At 40.2% G+C, this 17,638-nt stretch overlaps 1 protein-coding gene across 1 annotated transcript in view; it reads left to right on the forward strand.

Moving 5' to 3' along the window:
* REC8 (REC8 meiotic recombination protein) overlaps positions 1-17,638 on the forward strand; it is a 142,071-nt gene that overhangs the window by 100,991 nt on the left and 23,442 nt on the right. The window contains exons 11-14 of the mRNA XM_063456522.1: positions 15,981-16,048; positions 16,582-16,731; positions 17,078-17,144; positions 17,268-17,374. Of these exons, the coding sequence (XP_063312592.1) occupies positions 15,981-16,048; positions 16,582-16,731; positions 17,078-17,144; positions 17,268-17,374 (392 nt within the window). The remainder of the gene's footprint in view (positions 1-15,980; positions 16,049-16,581; positions 16,732-17,077; positions 17,145-17,267; positions 17,375-17,638) is intronic.

Genomic DNA, 17,638 nt, shown 5'->3' on the forward strand with positions numbered 1-17,638 from the left:
AAAACAAAAATATACAAAATCACAGTGCAGTATGTGTGTTACATAGATATGGAGAAACATCTAAGTCCCCCTTAAGAAATACTCTCACGTATACTGGTTCAAGTATGTAAACAAGGTTAAAGATGCTTCAGTTCATTATATTGGAAAGTGACCACTCTGTTTCCTCCAGACCAGACCATCAATATCCACACTGTTGGTAGGTAACTCCCGCAGAATAGAGAAATAACACAAATGTTGCAGTATCACACATTTATTAAAAGGACAAAAGTACCTTTCATGTAGATGTTATAATTTGCATATCTTGATTCCATACATAACAAATCCCACTAACATCAGCACAATGCGTTTCAACAATAAAAAATAGCTTCCTCAGGTGTACATGCTCCCTGTCCACAGTCTTGGTTTATGTGATCACTTTCCAATATACTGTCATGCCGAACTTACCTTTCCCTACCCTCCACTCTCCCCCATTTAGGGCCCCCACGTGCTGCTCATGGGTGGGGGCCGGCGGACGACGACGACAACAGATCTACCCTCCTCCTCCCCCCGCCTTATTCTAATTTAGATGTAGTGGAGTCAGGAGGGTGGTTTAAAAAAAAAAAAATGCGGCCATGACAGTGCCACTTTATCCTTGCCTACATACTTGAGCCATTTTGTAACAGGCTCAAGTAAATATGATTGTATTTCTTAAGGGAGACTTGGGTTTTTTCTTCATATTTATGTAGCAAATATAGAAAAAATACCAGAACGGCAATCTACAATACAATAATAGAGGCAGACGTAGGGCAATATTGTTTGCAAAAAGATATGAATTTTTAAATAAATGTTGATTGCACTCACAAACCCAGTTTGATTGTAGGCATATCGTAACAAATAAAAGTAGCAGCTTCAGGACTTTGGAACATCAGTGGTGTACATACGAAAAAGAAAGAGAATAATAGTGCAGAGTATCTCAATAAAAGTTAACACGTTTTATTAATAATAACACTTACAAACCCGAAGTGTAAAATAGGCACATCACACTCAGGTGGAGGTCTCTTATCGCAAGGTCCACAGGAGCAGGAAAAGCCAGATGGATGAATAGACAAATAAAAACAAATAAAATAAATACTCTGTACACTATAGCCCTACGCGTTTCGTTCAACGTTTGAACTTCCTCAGGGGTATCTACTGGAGTGTTGTCCTCATGTAGGCATGAAGTGAAGTCCCAGTCCTCTTCTTTTAAATCCATCTTTGGCGGGGCTTGAACGCTGAAACAACCAGACGCACCCAAACGGAGCTCCGAGCCCCAAACAGCGAAAAACACCTAAAACCCCCCCCCCCTTACCCCTCTAATCGACAGACACATACCTCAAGACCTTATGGGGAAAAAGGGGAAAAAAACGCTACCACACAAGCCCACCTCGGGGCTGACGATTGGGGAAATGTGGATGCACGCACGTGGAGCCACTGAAGCCAACATGGCGGCCCAACACGGAGGGTGCTCTGACTTCTCCGAAGACCTAACCGATGCGGAGGAAGGGGGATACCTGCTACCCCCTGATCCACCACGGCAGACACAACACCGGGGTAAAAGGATAGAATCGGAACCGCTCACTGTGGCGATAATGAAGGAGATGATGGCGGACCTGAAGAATAGCTTCCACAAGGAAGTCTCAGCGCTTCGCGCAGACCTACACGGCTTGACAGGCCGCATCTCCGCGCTAGAAGGATCCTCACTAACCCAAGCCCAGGAAATCTCCGAGCTACAACATACGATGCTGGGACTGGAACAGCAGAACCGGCAATACGAACAACGCCTGGCAACGTTGGAGGACGCCAGGCGCGCCTCTAACATAAAAATCAGGGGAGTTCCTGACGACATTGCCGAAGCCGACCTGCCAAAACTGATAGAGCGCATGCTACTAACAAACCTACCTCAGGGACGGCAGGACTCGATCACCCCAGTGGGGGTCTTCAGGATACCCAAGCCCCCAAGCGCTCCAAACACTGCTACAAGGGATGTCATCATGAGCCTCCACAGCAGCGGACACAAAGCAAAGATTCTCTCAGCCTTCAGAGGCAAGACTCCCCTCAGATTTGAGAACATGAATCTCTCACTGTACCCAGATCTGTCTAGCAGCACCTTAGCGTGGCGCCGCTCGCTCAGACCTCTCACCTTACTCCTCCGAGCCCACAAAATAGATTACAGGTGGCAACCCCCCAGGACCCTAACGGTCACAAGAGGAACGACCACACACAGCATCCAAGATATGCGGGACGCCCCGGCCTTCCTCAAGCTTCTAAATCTACCCCAAGATTTGTTCACCCCGGCGGGGCCAACCAACACGGGCACTACAGGCTCCCCCGACCACACCCATACTTGGGATCCAGATCGGAGCACTCCGTTCATACCCCAGAGCTCCACTCCAGAGGCCTATGCAATTGTCACAACGTAGAGACTACGGGACACTCAGGGTATCAACCCAGCAGCACTCACCTCGTGAACGCTACACCGGGTTCATCGGACCCTGGAGAATACACTGCCTGTAGCGGTATGCTATACTATATCCCAAATGTATCAGCACAATAATGGACTGTTGGGGGTCTCTCAGCTTTGCTACTCTGCTCGAGAACACCGTTGTTTATGAACGTTACAGATTCCTCTGCCATGTGTTTAATTCATTGTTCCCTGTATCACTACCAATACTTTGCATTTTATTGCTGTTAGTATATATGTTTACTAGGACAGCTGTGTTATCATTGCCAAGCCGGTACCCTTATCTGACACTAGGATAGTAGCCCAGGCCCACACGCTTCGCTTGGCCATATGCCAGCTTGGCCTGTATATGCAGCGACACCCTGCTCCTGACTACCATTGGAATAGGCTGAACCTGGCGTCAGGCCTAAAGCTTACGCAGAGTAGCCACCAGCATAGGCAGAAATCGTACTACTTCCTTCCCCTACATTATGGCAAAACTCGTCTGTTAATGTTTAATATTATTATTATTACTATTTTGGTACCTTATTTTAATCACGCCCCGAGAGGTGAGATCACCCTGCCCAGCGTTATTACCAGTGGTCTCCCCACAGGAGCACTATCACAGATGTGGTATTATATTTTAACTGGCATGTAGCTTGCATTTTAGCACTCTCATGTTTATCTCTATTTTTCAAGTTCAGTCGGCCCTCCCAGCTCTGTCCTGTACTTCCACAGTTAACCATGTCGGACCAACCGTATAATTTTAGCTGTACGTTTATTCTTAAGGGCGTGCAAAAACCCCAATATGATTCCGGCAGTGCCTACTCCACCTCCCTTAGCATGGTCAGCCAGTGCTCAGCACCCCATAATCGCATATCTAATATTTCACGAGCAGGACAGTCTGGTAAAGGGAACGTCTGGTAACATACATATCAGAAAAGTAGCGACAAGGCACAACAGCGCTGAAGGGTCACGCTTCAATATGCTCCCCATTAAAATAGGGTTGATTCCACCTCTTACTACCCATTCATCTCTCATCGTCCTGCCAGACATATAAATGCTGCCAGTAGGGCCGGGCTCTCACACACAGTCCATGTCCCCTATGTCTCTTAATTGCAATCCTGCCAGGACCCAGACAGGCCTCCGTAATATCTGACGGGGCTGCAATGCCTTACAGTGGCTAACTAAGGCCACACGGTATATTACACTCAAGAGGGTAGCCTAACACCAACAAGCGGGCAGTTTATGCATATGGCACCTCAAACTTGCATTACGCTCATTCATTTCTCTAAGTTCAGTCTCGGCTAGTATATCCAGCCCAGTTTGTTACCTTTCAACACCCACTAGCATTCTACCTATAAACCATACAAGGATTCCCTTATGTTTTTATAAAACTCAGGACACTAACCTACCTGTTTATCCGTCTCGTACACTGCAGAAAAAGTGACATATTTATGCTTATCTACTGAAACATCGTTACTTGGTTTCCACTTCTAGCTTTCACAGTAATGACTAAAAATATAAAATTGTGCATGCGTTAAGGTTCACCCCATTGTATTAAATGTTACTCATTTGCTTGAGGATTGCCGTTGGGGCACCCCACGCTTGTATGTTACTCTTGATCTGCACTGAAAAATAAAGAATTTAAAAAAAAAAAAAAAAAACCAGAGCGGATAAAGACCCAACTACCCATGCTATCGGGGAACTTCTCCGACGCTCCCAAACGCTCCCCGCGTCGGCCGCGGCACACACTGACCTGATCCTCCGCTTCCAAAATCTGCAGGACAAAGCCCAGCTATTAGCGGCCGCGCGAGGGAAAACCCCTCTGACATTCGAGGGAGCCACGCTGTCCCTCTTTCAGGACATTACTAAAAGCACAATGAGTTGGCGCAAGACCATGCAGCCCCTCTTACAACACATCAGGAACAAGAACATCCAGTATAAATGGGGGACGCCGAATATGGTCACCTTCACGCACCAGGACACAACTTACAGAGCCCGGAGCTACCCTGAAATGGACTCACACCTGTGCACGGCAGGCCTGCTGTCATCCCCATGAAGGACAAGCCCAAGCCTCGCCCAACTGGACCCAGCTGCGGTTGCGGACTTCATCCCAGGGGCACCCACCAGACCACCGCACCAACGAAAGGCACCCTGAGGGGAACTAAAACAGGGAGATTCCTCCTCACTACCCCAGAGACTGCCAATAATGCTCTCACCTGGTTATGGCCCTCTGCCCACGATAGACCCTTGCGAATTCATATATGGTTACCACCCAAGTTCCTCCTCCCCATTTATTTTTGGTTGATTTAATTGACTTTTTACTAGTCCACAAAGGTCCGTATAGGTCTCCCAGGAGCGGACTCCACGCACCTGAGGCAATCTGGATGCACTCACTGCTCCCATTACCGGTGGCATAAGCACACACGACCGGACGTATGACTGACCACATCTGTACCCGTCTCACTTCCACACATGAACACAAAATGACACACCTAACAACACAAGCAGTGGGACAGGCGGGTACTTCTAGAATAGGACACCCGAAATAAGACCCATCCCCGCACACCGGGGAATACATCGACACCCACACTGGGGGACTCGCGGACTTTATACCGCACATATAGAAGTAAACCTCCACAGCTGGTCCCGACACAGACCCACACGGCACAACACATGACCAAGACAATCTCCAAGTAGACATATGCACAGACTTCACTAGGCCTTGGACATGCCCGGAACACTAGATGACTCCACAACTATACAATTACTATATATAAAAAGTGCAATGTATATATATATGCAGCTATTGTATTAACATATGTTGTTAAGTATGACTACATACACTGCTGTGGCAATGTGAACATTAATGTTGAATATGCACAATAAAATAAAGAATATAAATCCATCTTTGGCGCGAAGCGATCAGCTGTGCGCCGTACTTCCGGGTCCGGACTCCGGCGCACTTCCGGTTACGTCCAAATTACGTTCCGGAATTGCTGACCAAGCCTCGTTCTGGTTTTCGTTTCGCTAGACAGCACAAACATGCGTTCCACTTGCGTTCCAATGCTCGTAAATTAGCAGAAAAAAGTCCCCAAGATAATATTAATGAAAAAACGACAAATATATATGCATTAATGACTGAATTAAAATGTCCCAAACTAAAGATTAGAATTAATATGCAATAAAATATAAAATGAATAAAAATTGTAAATACACAAAATGAAACATAGGAGAAGGGGTAAAAAATCACAAAATTCACAAGAAACACATCAAATCAAAATCCACATCTAACCCATTTGGTTTCATAGTTTTTAATGTGTGGATCCAATAGCCCTCTCTCGTTCTTAGGGCCATCATAAGGTCACCACCTCTTTCATTTAGGGTTACCTGCTCTATACCTGTACATTTCAAGGTGCTAAAATCAAACAGAGAACAGTTGTTACAATGTACTGGCACCGAATGTGTTAACATACCTTTTCTGATATTGTTTCTGTGTTCTTGAAATCTAACTTTTAGTTTCCTCCCCGTCCTCCCCACATACTGCATCCCACACCCACAGGTAAGTAAATACACCACGTGGGTAGAGGAACAGGACACCTTGTTTTTGATTTTAAATTTAGCTTGTGTCTGGGTACTTACAAAATCTTTAGTGATGCTAAATTGACGACCACAACTCCACACGTATAGAAACCTCCCATGTGTTTAGTTTGGTCTTTCCCAGATCGAAAGGTGCTGGGGGCCAAAATCTGTTTTAAGTTGGTACCTTTTCTAAAAATAACTTTAGGGACCTGTGGGATTTGTTTGCTTAAAAATTCGTCCTCTGGGGCGGGGCCTGCCCGCCATGCAGACCGGCCGCAAAAAAACACAGCTCCTGCAATTGAGCGAAATTTTATTAAGTACAAGTTAAACAGGTACCTTTTCAATGACCAGAGAACGCGGCCCGATACATGAGGGGGCACTGGACCTGGGGAGAGGCTTGCACTCCGTGTTTTAGTCCCCCAGAAAGACTCAAGTCGTCCGCACAGGATGAGGCCTACTTAGGCGGTGAGCGGGGTAGACGGCCGCTGCCCCGCTATCCCGCCCGACTGAATCACGCCGGACCCCCTCAGTGTCATGGAGCAGGCCCTGTCTCCCCCCCCCGGGGCCGGTGGGGGTTATCCCGGCCCAGGCCTCAAGACCCATGCAACAGTGGTGAACCTATGGCAAAGAATTCCCACTATACTGCGAATGAGATCCTGAACAGCATGTAAAATGGCGGCAAACATACTCAACAAAAATGGCGGCAAGAAAGCGTGTACCTTACCCGTACAGACCGACCCCACGAAAGAGCCTGCAGAACCTAAGCAAGGGCCCGCTCCGGGCACCTGCGACCTCAGAGAAGACCCCCCGCGGGCACCAAGGTACCATCTGTCCTCACCCACTCCCGATTACCTACCGCATCCAAGGGGAGATCCACGGGCACAAGCCGAGTTTCATGACCGGGAGACAGAACAGGTCACATGGCACTGCACTGAGGGAAATAATCCTTGCAAACCGGACCCGGCCAAAGAGGGACTTGTAGCAGTGTAACCTCAGGGGACTTAATAGCAAGACCATGTCCCACATTAGACACACGCAAGTTTAGCCTTATTACTCAATTATCATTTTTGGTTTTAATCATTTCACAGCGCAAGCAACGTGGCATAGTGCTGCACAAATAATATATTTTTGAACCTGTAATCTTGTTTAACTATGCATCCACTAGATAACATGTATAGCCTGCCAGTTCCATATATATTTTATCAGTCTACTCCCAGTATGTTATGCCAACATCTTATACCTCACTTATTGACCTCAACGTTGAGGTGCTTTGTATCCCTCAGATATGACAAGGCTCTCTGGGCATATTTTTGCAGATGGAAATCAATGTATTCAGAGAGCCTTGAGGTTAAAGAATCAATGCCACTTATTATCGGCCTCCCTGGGGGTTTTCTTTGCATTTATGAAGTTTTGGAAGAAAGTAAAAAGTGGGTACTTTAGGAGATTCTATGAAAATAAAGGAATAAGTGGACTCGTCAATAGTGCCTGCTGTTCTGGCATTCTGTAACAATCTTTTAAGATCTTGATTGTAGTCATAGTTGGGGTTGGAATTGAGTTTTATATAAGTGATATGGTCATTTAAAAGTCTGTAGGATTCTGCAACATAATATACAAGATCTTAAAAGATTGTTACAGAATGCCAAAACAGCAGGCACTATTGACGAGTCCACTTATTCCTTTATTTTCATAGAATCTCCTAAAGTACCCACTTTTTACTTTCTTCCAAAACTTCATAAATGCAAAGAAAACCCCCCAGGGAGGCCGATAATAAGTGGCATTGATTCTTTAACCTCAAGGCTCTCTGAATACATTGATTTCCATCTGCAAAAATATGCCCAGAGAGCCTTGTCATATCTGAGGGAAACAAAGCACCTCATTCACCTACCAATTAAAAAATTATTGAAATACAATATAAGGTGGAAAAATAAGGGGTAAAAAAATGAGAGGTGTGAAATTTAAGTATATATAGGAGAGGGAAGAAGAAGAGAATGGGAATAGGAAAGAAGAATAGTAATATAGAAGTGCTGAGGAAAGAACTTTCACTATCTCTCTGAGTATGTTTTTTTTAAAGGTTATAAGAACAACAGCGATAAATTAAAAGGGTCTAAACGACTAAAGAAACAAAGAGACGAGTTCATCTAGATTAGTAGGAAAATAAGGTAAAAGAGGGAAATAGGAGATAATCTAGTAAGAAAAAGAAAGATAATCTCCAGAGCGGTCTTTTCTTTTTTTTTTTTCCCTTTCGACCTTTTATCTCTCTCCGTAAGGAAAGGAAGCAGAGTAAAAGCAAATACTTTAGAGAGCAGTAGGAAGAGAGGGAGTGATGAGTGTTGAGAAGAGAGAGGAAAAAGGAAAATGAAAAGTCTCAGATTGGTTCCTCCAAATCCGAGAAACAGCCTCCCCTGCTGTAACCTGAAAAAGGTTATTAGTGGATAGTAAGATCCACTTAAAAAAGTGTTTTCTGACTCTTTTTAGAGTCTTGGAATGATTGGAAATATACTCCAAGTGTTGAAGATACTTGTAGATATTCTAGTTATGTATTGTAATGTCAAGTGTTTGTATTGTTCACGAGAGCTCATTAGATTAATTAAAATAAAAAAATCTTCGGAAAATGGTTAAAATAATTACGTTAAATATTCAAGGTTTAAATATCCCCCAAAAAAGACAAGCTTTCCAAGATTACTTAAAAAAAGAACAGGTTCAAATTGCTATGATACAAGAGACACACTGGCGTAAACAGGATGAAAAACGATGGAATAGCAGGTCCTTTCCCTTAAAAATTTGTTCCTCTAGAGAGGAGGGAAAAAAAGGAGGAGTAGCAATATTTTTTGCAAAAGATCTAAAAATAAACATAAAATATATGGAAACAGACTTGGAGGGGAGATATATTATTTTAGTAGTCACAATAGAAGATGAACTTTTCACTCTAATCAATGTATACTTGCCTAATAAAAATCCCGTATGCCTATTGAGAAAAATATTAAATAAGGTCGAGAATGTAGCAGTGGGAATAAAGATATATGCAGGAGACTTTAATAGTATACAAGATCCATTATTAGATAAGTTCTCGGAAAAAAATAATAATAATTGTGACAAACAAGTATTAAAAAACGCAAGGAATTTTAGTAATTTGATAAAAAGAGAAGGTCTATTTGATATATGGAGACTCAATAATCCCACAGCAAAAGAGTTTACATTTTATTCCTGGCCCCACGATTCGTATTCTCGAATAGATCTTGTCTTTGGGGATTTAAAATTGATAGAAAGAACATATAAAATAGAAAACAAAACAGTAATATGGTCAGACCATAATAGCGTGTGCCTGGAATTAAATAGTAATAGATCTAAGTGCTGTAAGAATACAACCTGGAGGTTAGATGAATCAATACTAGCAGAAAAAGAATATAAAGACCATATAGATAAAATGACTACTTGCTATTTTGAAGAAAATAATAACGGACAAGTGGAGAATGATACTTTATGGTGTTCATTTAAGGCAGTAATAAGGGGACATTGCATAATGCTTAATAAAATAAAGAAAAAAAAAAGGTGTAAATGTACAAGATCTCTACATTGAATTATATAATTTAAATAAAATAAACAATGTAAAACCAAGTAAGGAGAACCAGCTAAAAATAGAGAAGATTAAATCCGAGATACAGGAAAAAACTTATGAAAAAATTAAAATAAATATTCATAAACTTAAAATTAAATACTACCATAAATCTAATAGAGCAGATAAAATCATGTCGAACATGCTGAAAAAAAAAAATATATCCAATAAGGTTGACAAAATAATAACTAATGATATTATCTCCCTTCTCCCAGAACAGATAGGGAAAGCATTTAATGAGTATTATGCCAATTTATATAGTCAATCAACAATCACTTCTTCAGAAAAAATAAAAAGATATATTAAAGCAGCAAAATTGAATAAAATAACAGAAATACAAGTAAAAAAGCTAAATAAAGAAATTACGGAAGAAGAGATTAATATAATAATAGACAGACTAGAAACCTATAAAACCCCAGGCCCAGATGGATTTGGAAACAAATTCTATAAAGTACTGAAATCTCAATTGATAGGTCATTTAAAAAACACTTTCAATACTGCAGTTAAAAAGGGCAGATTCCCAGAAGAAATGCTCAAAGCAAACATTCTACCTATATTGAAACCAGGGAAAGACCCAACAAAAGTACAGAGCTATCGACCAATATCATTAATAAATGTAGATGTAAAGATATTCTCTTCTATTTTGGCTAGTAGATTAAAAGAAGTAATAAATCAAATCATTCATCCTGACCAAACAGGGTTCGTCCCAGATAGAATGTCAAGCAATAACATTAGACGTCTGATAGATGCACTAGATACATCAAAGCGTAAAAAAAGTCCCATGCTGATCCTGTCTTTAGATGCCGAGAAAGCCTTTGCCAGGGTCAGCTGGGACTTTATGAAGCTTACTTTAGAAGAAATAGGCATACAGGGATGGTTGTTTGACGCAATCTTGGCGCTATATAAAGATCCAATGGCGAGAACAATTGGCCCGGGCATATGCGCAGACTGGTTCAAATTGAACAACGGAACCAGACAAGGTTGTCCACTGTCTCCCCTATTGTTTATATTGACAATAGAAGTACTAGCTAACAGAATCAGAAATAATGAAAATATCAAGGGATATACAGTAGGACAGAAAGAATTGAAAATCTTCCTTTATGCTGATGATACCATTCTTTTTCTAAATAATCCGTCAACATCAATAGTAAACGCAATGGCGGAAATTGAAATGTATAGTTCAGTATCAAATTACAAATTGAATAAAACAAAATCAATAGCTATATACAATAATATGTCAAGTCAAGAAATAGATCGTTACCAAAAAACTTATAACTTTATAAAAGCAAAAACGTTCTCATATTTAGGAATAAAAATAAGTAGAAATCCAAAAAATATTATGCGAACAAACTTTATGGACCTCTTAAAAGAAACTAATAAGAATTTGAAAGAATGGAGAAAAATAGAAGTATCTTGGGGAGGAAGAATTAATATCTTGAAATCATACGTCCTGCCAAAATGGATTTACATTTTTAGAATGCTCCCTTTAAGCATCCCGAATGAATGGCTGACAATGATCAATACTTCCTTTTCTAGTTTCGTATGGCAAGGGAAGAAACCTAGAATTAAAAATGGAATATTATCAAAAGAACTAAAGAAGGGAGGTTTGGGATATCCAAACATAAGAAAATATTATGAAGCAGGGATCATAATGCATGTTATGACTACCCAGATAATTCAAAATAAAGAGGAAATATGGTGGTGGTCAGAAACAGAATCAAGTCAATTAAGCGACTCCCTAAACCTAGTCTGGAAGAATAAAGACAACTTTTTTAGATCATATATTCTAGGCCAGATTATTCCAGTCTGGCAAAAGATAAGGAAGAACATTGATTTAACCAATAAAATATTTGATTTTCAAAGAATAGACATAATAGAAGCAAGTATAGAGAATATCTCCTTAAAAACATGGAAGGAAAAGGGAATAAATACAATAAAAGAACTGATTAAGGAGGGCAAAATTAAACCCTATAAAATACTGATAGAAGAGTTTAAGGTTCCTGTTAATGAAGTATATACCTATCTTAGAGTAAAACACTTTCTGGAGAAAGTTGAGATAGTAAAAGATGGTAAGATGTATGATATTTTAAAACCAATTTTATATCAGAACAAAATAAAGCAAATGTTCTCTAGGTGTGTCAGAATGTTGGAACAAATGGAGGACTTAGCCCTCCCCAACGTTATAAAAAAATGGAATATGGAACTAAAAATAAATATAGAAGTAAATGAATGGTTATCCAATATACAAAAAATCAGTAAATCTGTCCACCCCTTTGTATTAATAGAAACACACTTTAAGCTAGTTCACAAATGGTATATGACGCCAACCAAAATAGTTAAATTTGATACATCCAAGGATGTGAAATGTTGGAGGTGCAGAGAGGAAAAAGGAGACTACATTCATATGTGGTGGTCCTGTAGACAAGTGATTGCTGTATGGCAGTGGGCTCAATTTATCATCCACACACTTTGTGGTGTTGAAATACCTCTAAAACCAGAAACAATGTTATTACATTATCAATGGCCAAAATTAAATAAAATAAATCAATTTTTAATTATTCATTGCTTAATAGCATGTAAAATAATAATAGCTAGAAATTGGAAGGGAAATACCGTCTTTAATATAAAGTTGATAATAATACAGATGATCTATCAAATTAAGATGGAAAAGGATCACTGCAGGACTCTGGATGATAATTTGAGCCTATGGTCAACTTGGGAAGAAAAACTAATACAAATGTAAAGGTAATAAGATTACCATCTGAAAAAAGTAATAGAAATTGGAAGTATGATGAGCTCTCGTGAGGGAGGGGGGGAAGTCTTTGTGTCTATGTGTATGAATTTTTTTTATATATATATTGTGTATGAATGTTTTTATGTACTTTTTTGTAAAAGATTTATGGTGATAAACCCAATAAAAAGATTATAAAAAAAAAAACAAAGCACCTCATTCAGGAATTGGAAAGTATTGAGTGGAGGGATGAATTTATTTGGGCTACTCTTGATGTGACATCACTCTACACCGTAATAGATCATGACCTTGGTGTTGAGGCAGTTAAGAGTAATCTAGCGCAGGATACCAAACTTGAACCTTCCCTCTGTTCATTTTTGGAGGAAGCTATCCGTTTTATCCTTACGCACAATTTTTTTGGTTTTGATGGGGATTATTTTCTCCAGATCAAGGGCATCGCAATGGGCACCAAGTTTGCACCGAGCTATGCCAATGTGTTTGTGGACCATTGGGAAAGGTCATCTATTTGGTCCAACAATCCGTTCGGTGCAAACTTGGTGCTCTGGAGAAGGTACATCGACGATGTCCTGATGATCTGGCGGGGCCCTATAGATCTTCTCCATGATTTCTTCAAATATGTCAACTGTAATTCCCTGTCTTTGGTTTTTACCCCCAAGATAGGGGTCCATAATATCGATTTCCTTGATCTATCAATATATATTGAAGATCAGGAGATCAAAACCAAGACATTCTTTAAGATTATTGACTCCAATAGGTTTATCGATACTAAGAGCGGGCACCATCCGAATTGGCTTAAGGGGGTTCCCAAAGGCCAATTCGTTAGGCTGCGCAGAAATTGTACCGATTTAGATTATTTTTTCATACAATCAGAGATTCTTAAAAAACGTTTTCTGGAGAAAGGCTACTCCCCTGAATTTATAGACTCAGAGATTGATCGGGTTGGGAAAATTAGCCGTAGTGACCTACTCCAGAATAAGAAAAAATATGTTACTATCAGAAACCCAATCTTCGATTTTTCTTTTAATACTCAGTATAATGGGAAGGCTTTCGACATACAAAGAATAATTAAAAAACATTGGGGTTTACTCGTTGAGGACGAATTTTTAAGCAAACAAATCCCACAGGTCCCTAAAGTTATTTTTAGAAAAGGTACCAACTTAAAACAGATTTTGGCCCCCAGCACCTTTCGATCTGGGAAAGACCAAACTAAACACATGGGAGGTTTCTATACGTGTGGAAATTGCAAGAGTTGTGGTCGTCAATTTAGCATCACTAATGATTTTGTAAGTACCCAGACACAAGCTAAATTTAAAATCAAAAACAAGGTGTCCTGTTCCTCTACCCACGTGGTGTATTTACTTACCTGTGGGTGTGGGATGCAGTATGTGGGGAGGACTGGGAGGAAACTAAAAGTTAGATTTCAAGAACACAGAAACAATATCAGAAAAGGTATGTTAACACATTCGGTGCCAGTACATTGTAACAACTGTTCTCTGTTTGATTTTAGCACCTTAAAATGTACAGGTATAGAGCAGGTAACCCTAAATGAAAGAGGTGGTGACCTTATGATGGCCCTAAGAAAGAGAGAGGGCTATTGGATCCACACATTAAAAACTATGAAACCAAATGGGTTAGATGTGGATTTTGATTTGATGTGTTTCTTGTGAATTTTGTGATTTTTTACCCCTTCTCCTATGTTTCATTTTGTGTATTTACAATTTTGATTCATTTTATATTTTATTGTATATTAATTCTAATCTTTAGTTTGGGACATTTTAATTCAGTCATTAATGCATATATATTTGTCGTTTTTTCATTAATATTATCTTGGGGACTTTTTTCTGCTCATTTACGAGCATTGGAACGCAAGTGGAACGCATGTTTGTGCTGTCTAGCGAAACGAAAACCAGAATGAGGCTTGGTCAGCAATTCCGGAACGTAATTTGGACGTAACCGGAAGTGCGCCGGAGTCCGGACCCGGAAGTACGGCGCACAGCTGATCGCTTCGCGCCAAAGATGGATTTAAAAGAAGAGGACTGGGACTTCACTTCATGCCTACATGAGGACAACACTCCAGTAGATGCCCCTGAGGAAGTTCAAACGTTGAACGAAACGCGTAGGGCTATAGTGTACAGAGTATTTATTTTATTTGTTTTTATTTGTCTATTAATCCATCTGGCTTTTCCTGCTCCTGTGGACCTTGCGATAAGAGACCTCCACCTGAGTGTGATGTGCCTATTTTACACTTCGGTTTTGTAAGTGTTATTATTAATAAAACGTGTTAACTTTTATTGAGATACTCTGCACTATTATTCTCCTTCTTTTTAGTATGTACACCACTGATGTTCCAAAGTCCTGAAGCTGCTACATTTATTTGTTACGATATGCCTACAATCAAACTGGGTTTGTGAGTGCAATCAACATTTATTTAAAAATTCATATCTTTTTGCAAACAATATTGCCCTATGTCTGCCTCTATTATTGTATTGTAGATTGCCGTTCTGGTATTTTTTCTATATTTGTTATGAGGATATGAGGAGTCCTTTCTTCTACAATACTATATAACAAAGGGTAATTTCTTGTGTGTTTTTCACTCATTACCCACTAAGTGTGTGTTTTATCTGCACACAGGTGTATTTGTACCTATTGTTGCCATATATTTATGTAGCAAACATACTGTGCTATGATATTATTTTATATATATATTTTAGTATTTTCTCTTTTTTTGTCCTTTGATCAAAAAGAAGGGTATAAGTATTCACATTTATTTTTATATATACTTGGTGTGCTGTTTATTTTCTGTATTTGTTTATTGTAATGGTGGTGAAAGTTATTTACTTAACTGATGATCTAGCTCAGGGGTTCCCAAACCAGTCCTCAAGGCACCCTAACAAGTCCAGGATTTAGGGATTACCCAGTTGTAAAAACACTGGATTGGCAAATACATTGAGGAGTGGTTTGGGAACCACTGATCTAGCTGCCCTTTTGTATTTATTTCATTTTATTTGCTCATTATTTCTGAGAGCGTCCACTTGCTAATCCTATACTCATCTGATAATGGGAAAATTATGTTTTGGATTAAAGAGTGTACATTTTCCCCATTTACTGGACAAAATGAAAGGAATATCATAGGGTCAGGAACACAAACATGTATACCATCTAGTTCCCCCCCCCCCTCCCTTGCCCCCTTAAATATAGAGAAATCTTACCCTTATTCCACTCTGTTGCTGATGGCTCTGCCCCTGATCTGCCTGCTTGGCTGACATAGTCAGAAGTGGTCATCTGAGCCAATCACAATGTTTTTCATAGGAAAGCATTGGATTGGCTGAGAATGTCAAGGAGGCAGATCAGGGGCAGAGCCAGCACAAGCCAAACACAGCCCTGGCCAATCAACATCTCCTCATAGAGATATACTGAATCAATGCATTCTCTATGAGGAAAGTTCAATGTCTCCATACAGAGGGTGGAGACTTTGAATGTCAGTGCTGCTCACTGTGCAGTACCTCCACAGGAAGCGCCTTGAGAAAGATTTTCTTCATATAAATGTCATCTATATCTATTCCTTCTTCTAGATATGAGCCCCGACCATCGTTCCCTTCAGCATTTCTCCCCTCTTCTTCTTACTTCAAGCAGTCCTCAGGTAAGACTTTAATTATTAGTTGTTATTTTTTTAGATTTATGAAATTTGTGTATTCTTTTTCATTATTTGCCTCTCATCACTGTATTCATTTTGAACCTCATCATTTATAATTACTGCCCTCTTTACTTATTTGGAAATACTAAAGAAATATTAATTGGGGGCCCAATGTTCTCTAAAAATATTGTTTCTGCATGTATTCAATGTTCTGTTCTTGTTGCTACTTATCTCATAGGGAGTATACTTGAATTTAGGAAACTTAATCCTTTGGCTCATGTACCTCGTTGTGAGCATATAGGGTTTTAATACTCCTCTAACTGGCCGACAGAGGTAGATCAGAAGATAGCAGGTTAATGGAATCATTATGTAGATAGGAGGTAGATTTTGCTCCATTCATGCATGGAGCTTAGGCCCCTCTTAATGTCATTTTGATGATGATTTACTCTGTGTTGCAATTTTCTCCTCTGAAGCTCGGCATCTCTACCTCCCTTTCATGGAGTTAATTATCATTCCTGGATTGTCTCTTCCTCTCTAAGCTCCTACTCCCTGATTTGTCTCCTGTTCGCCGTTCTCCTACCTGGCATGCAGTGAAAAAAGGCCAGCTTATCATAGACAAAAATACACAGATCAGCAGAAAACAGATGCAGGAGCAGATGAGTGAGCCAAGCACACACACTCATGCAATGGTAAGTAGCTAAAGTGTGATAAAGTGACTGCCATTCTGGGGTCAAGAAGGATTTTTTTTCCTAGTTTGTTGCAAAATTGGAAGTGCTTCAAACTTTTTTTTTTTAACTTCTTTTGGATCAACCGCAAAAAACAAATGTGAGGAAGGCTGAACTGGATGGTCGCAAGTCTCTTTTCAGCTATGTAATGGCAAGTCTCACACTCTGGTCATACTGAGTAACCAGGGTACTACAGAAATACACAAAAAATACACACAAAATCGCATCCTACTAGTTACACATATCTGTTATAAACCCAAGTATGTTCTGTGTAGTATTGAGCACTTTGTATTGTATGGATATGTTCCAGGTTCCTGTGGCCATTCCTCACTTAAAATTCAGGACTCTACCAACGCTCTTCAATTCTCCCACGTACTGTGAGTATTTTTGGAACCCATGGCTTCTAAGCTTTCATTTATACATGCAGATTGTTGATGTGTCCTTCTGTATTATTGTAGTGATTTGTATTGTCAAGTACAGTGTCTCTCTTTTTGTATCAGCGCGCTGGATGGCCCCGGAGCTGTCTGCACTATGGTCTCGTTGTGCTGTGCTAGAGCAGTTGCAGTTCATAGAGGAAATAGAAGAAGAAACAATGAGTGAATTAGAGGTGAGCGATGGAGAGAAAGAAAATAAATAGCTGCTAGTGTACTATTAGAAATCAGAGTTTTTGCTGTGGAAGGCTTTGGGAGTGTAGCTAAGGATGAGAGCAGCTTTAGCTCGAGATCTTTACAAATGGTGGGGGAGATGCAGCAGAATACCTTTAGATTGTTTTTGTATTTTACATCAAGCACCTGATTCTCAAAGCAAAAGCTTGATATTACAGGAAAAAAGATCACTAGTATAGTGCTCCTCCAGACTGCTAAATGGCAGG

Source organism: Pelobates fuscus, chromosome 5 (genome assembly GCF_036172605.1).
Source record: "Pelobates fuscus isolate aPelFus1 chromosome 5, aPelFus1.pri, whole genome shotgun sequence".
NCBI lineage: Eukaryota > Metazoa > Chordata > Amphibia > Anura > Pelobatidae > Pelobates > Pelobates fuscus.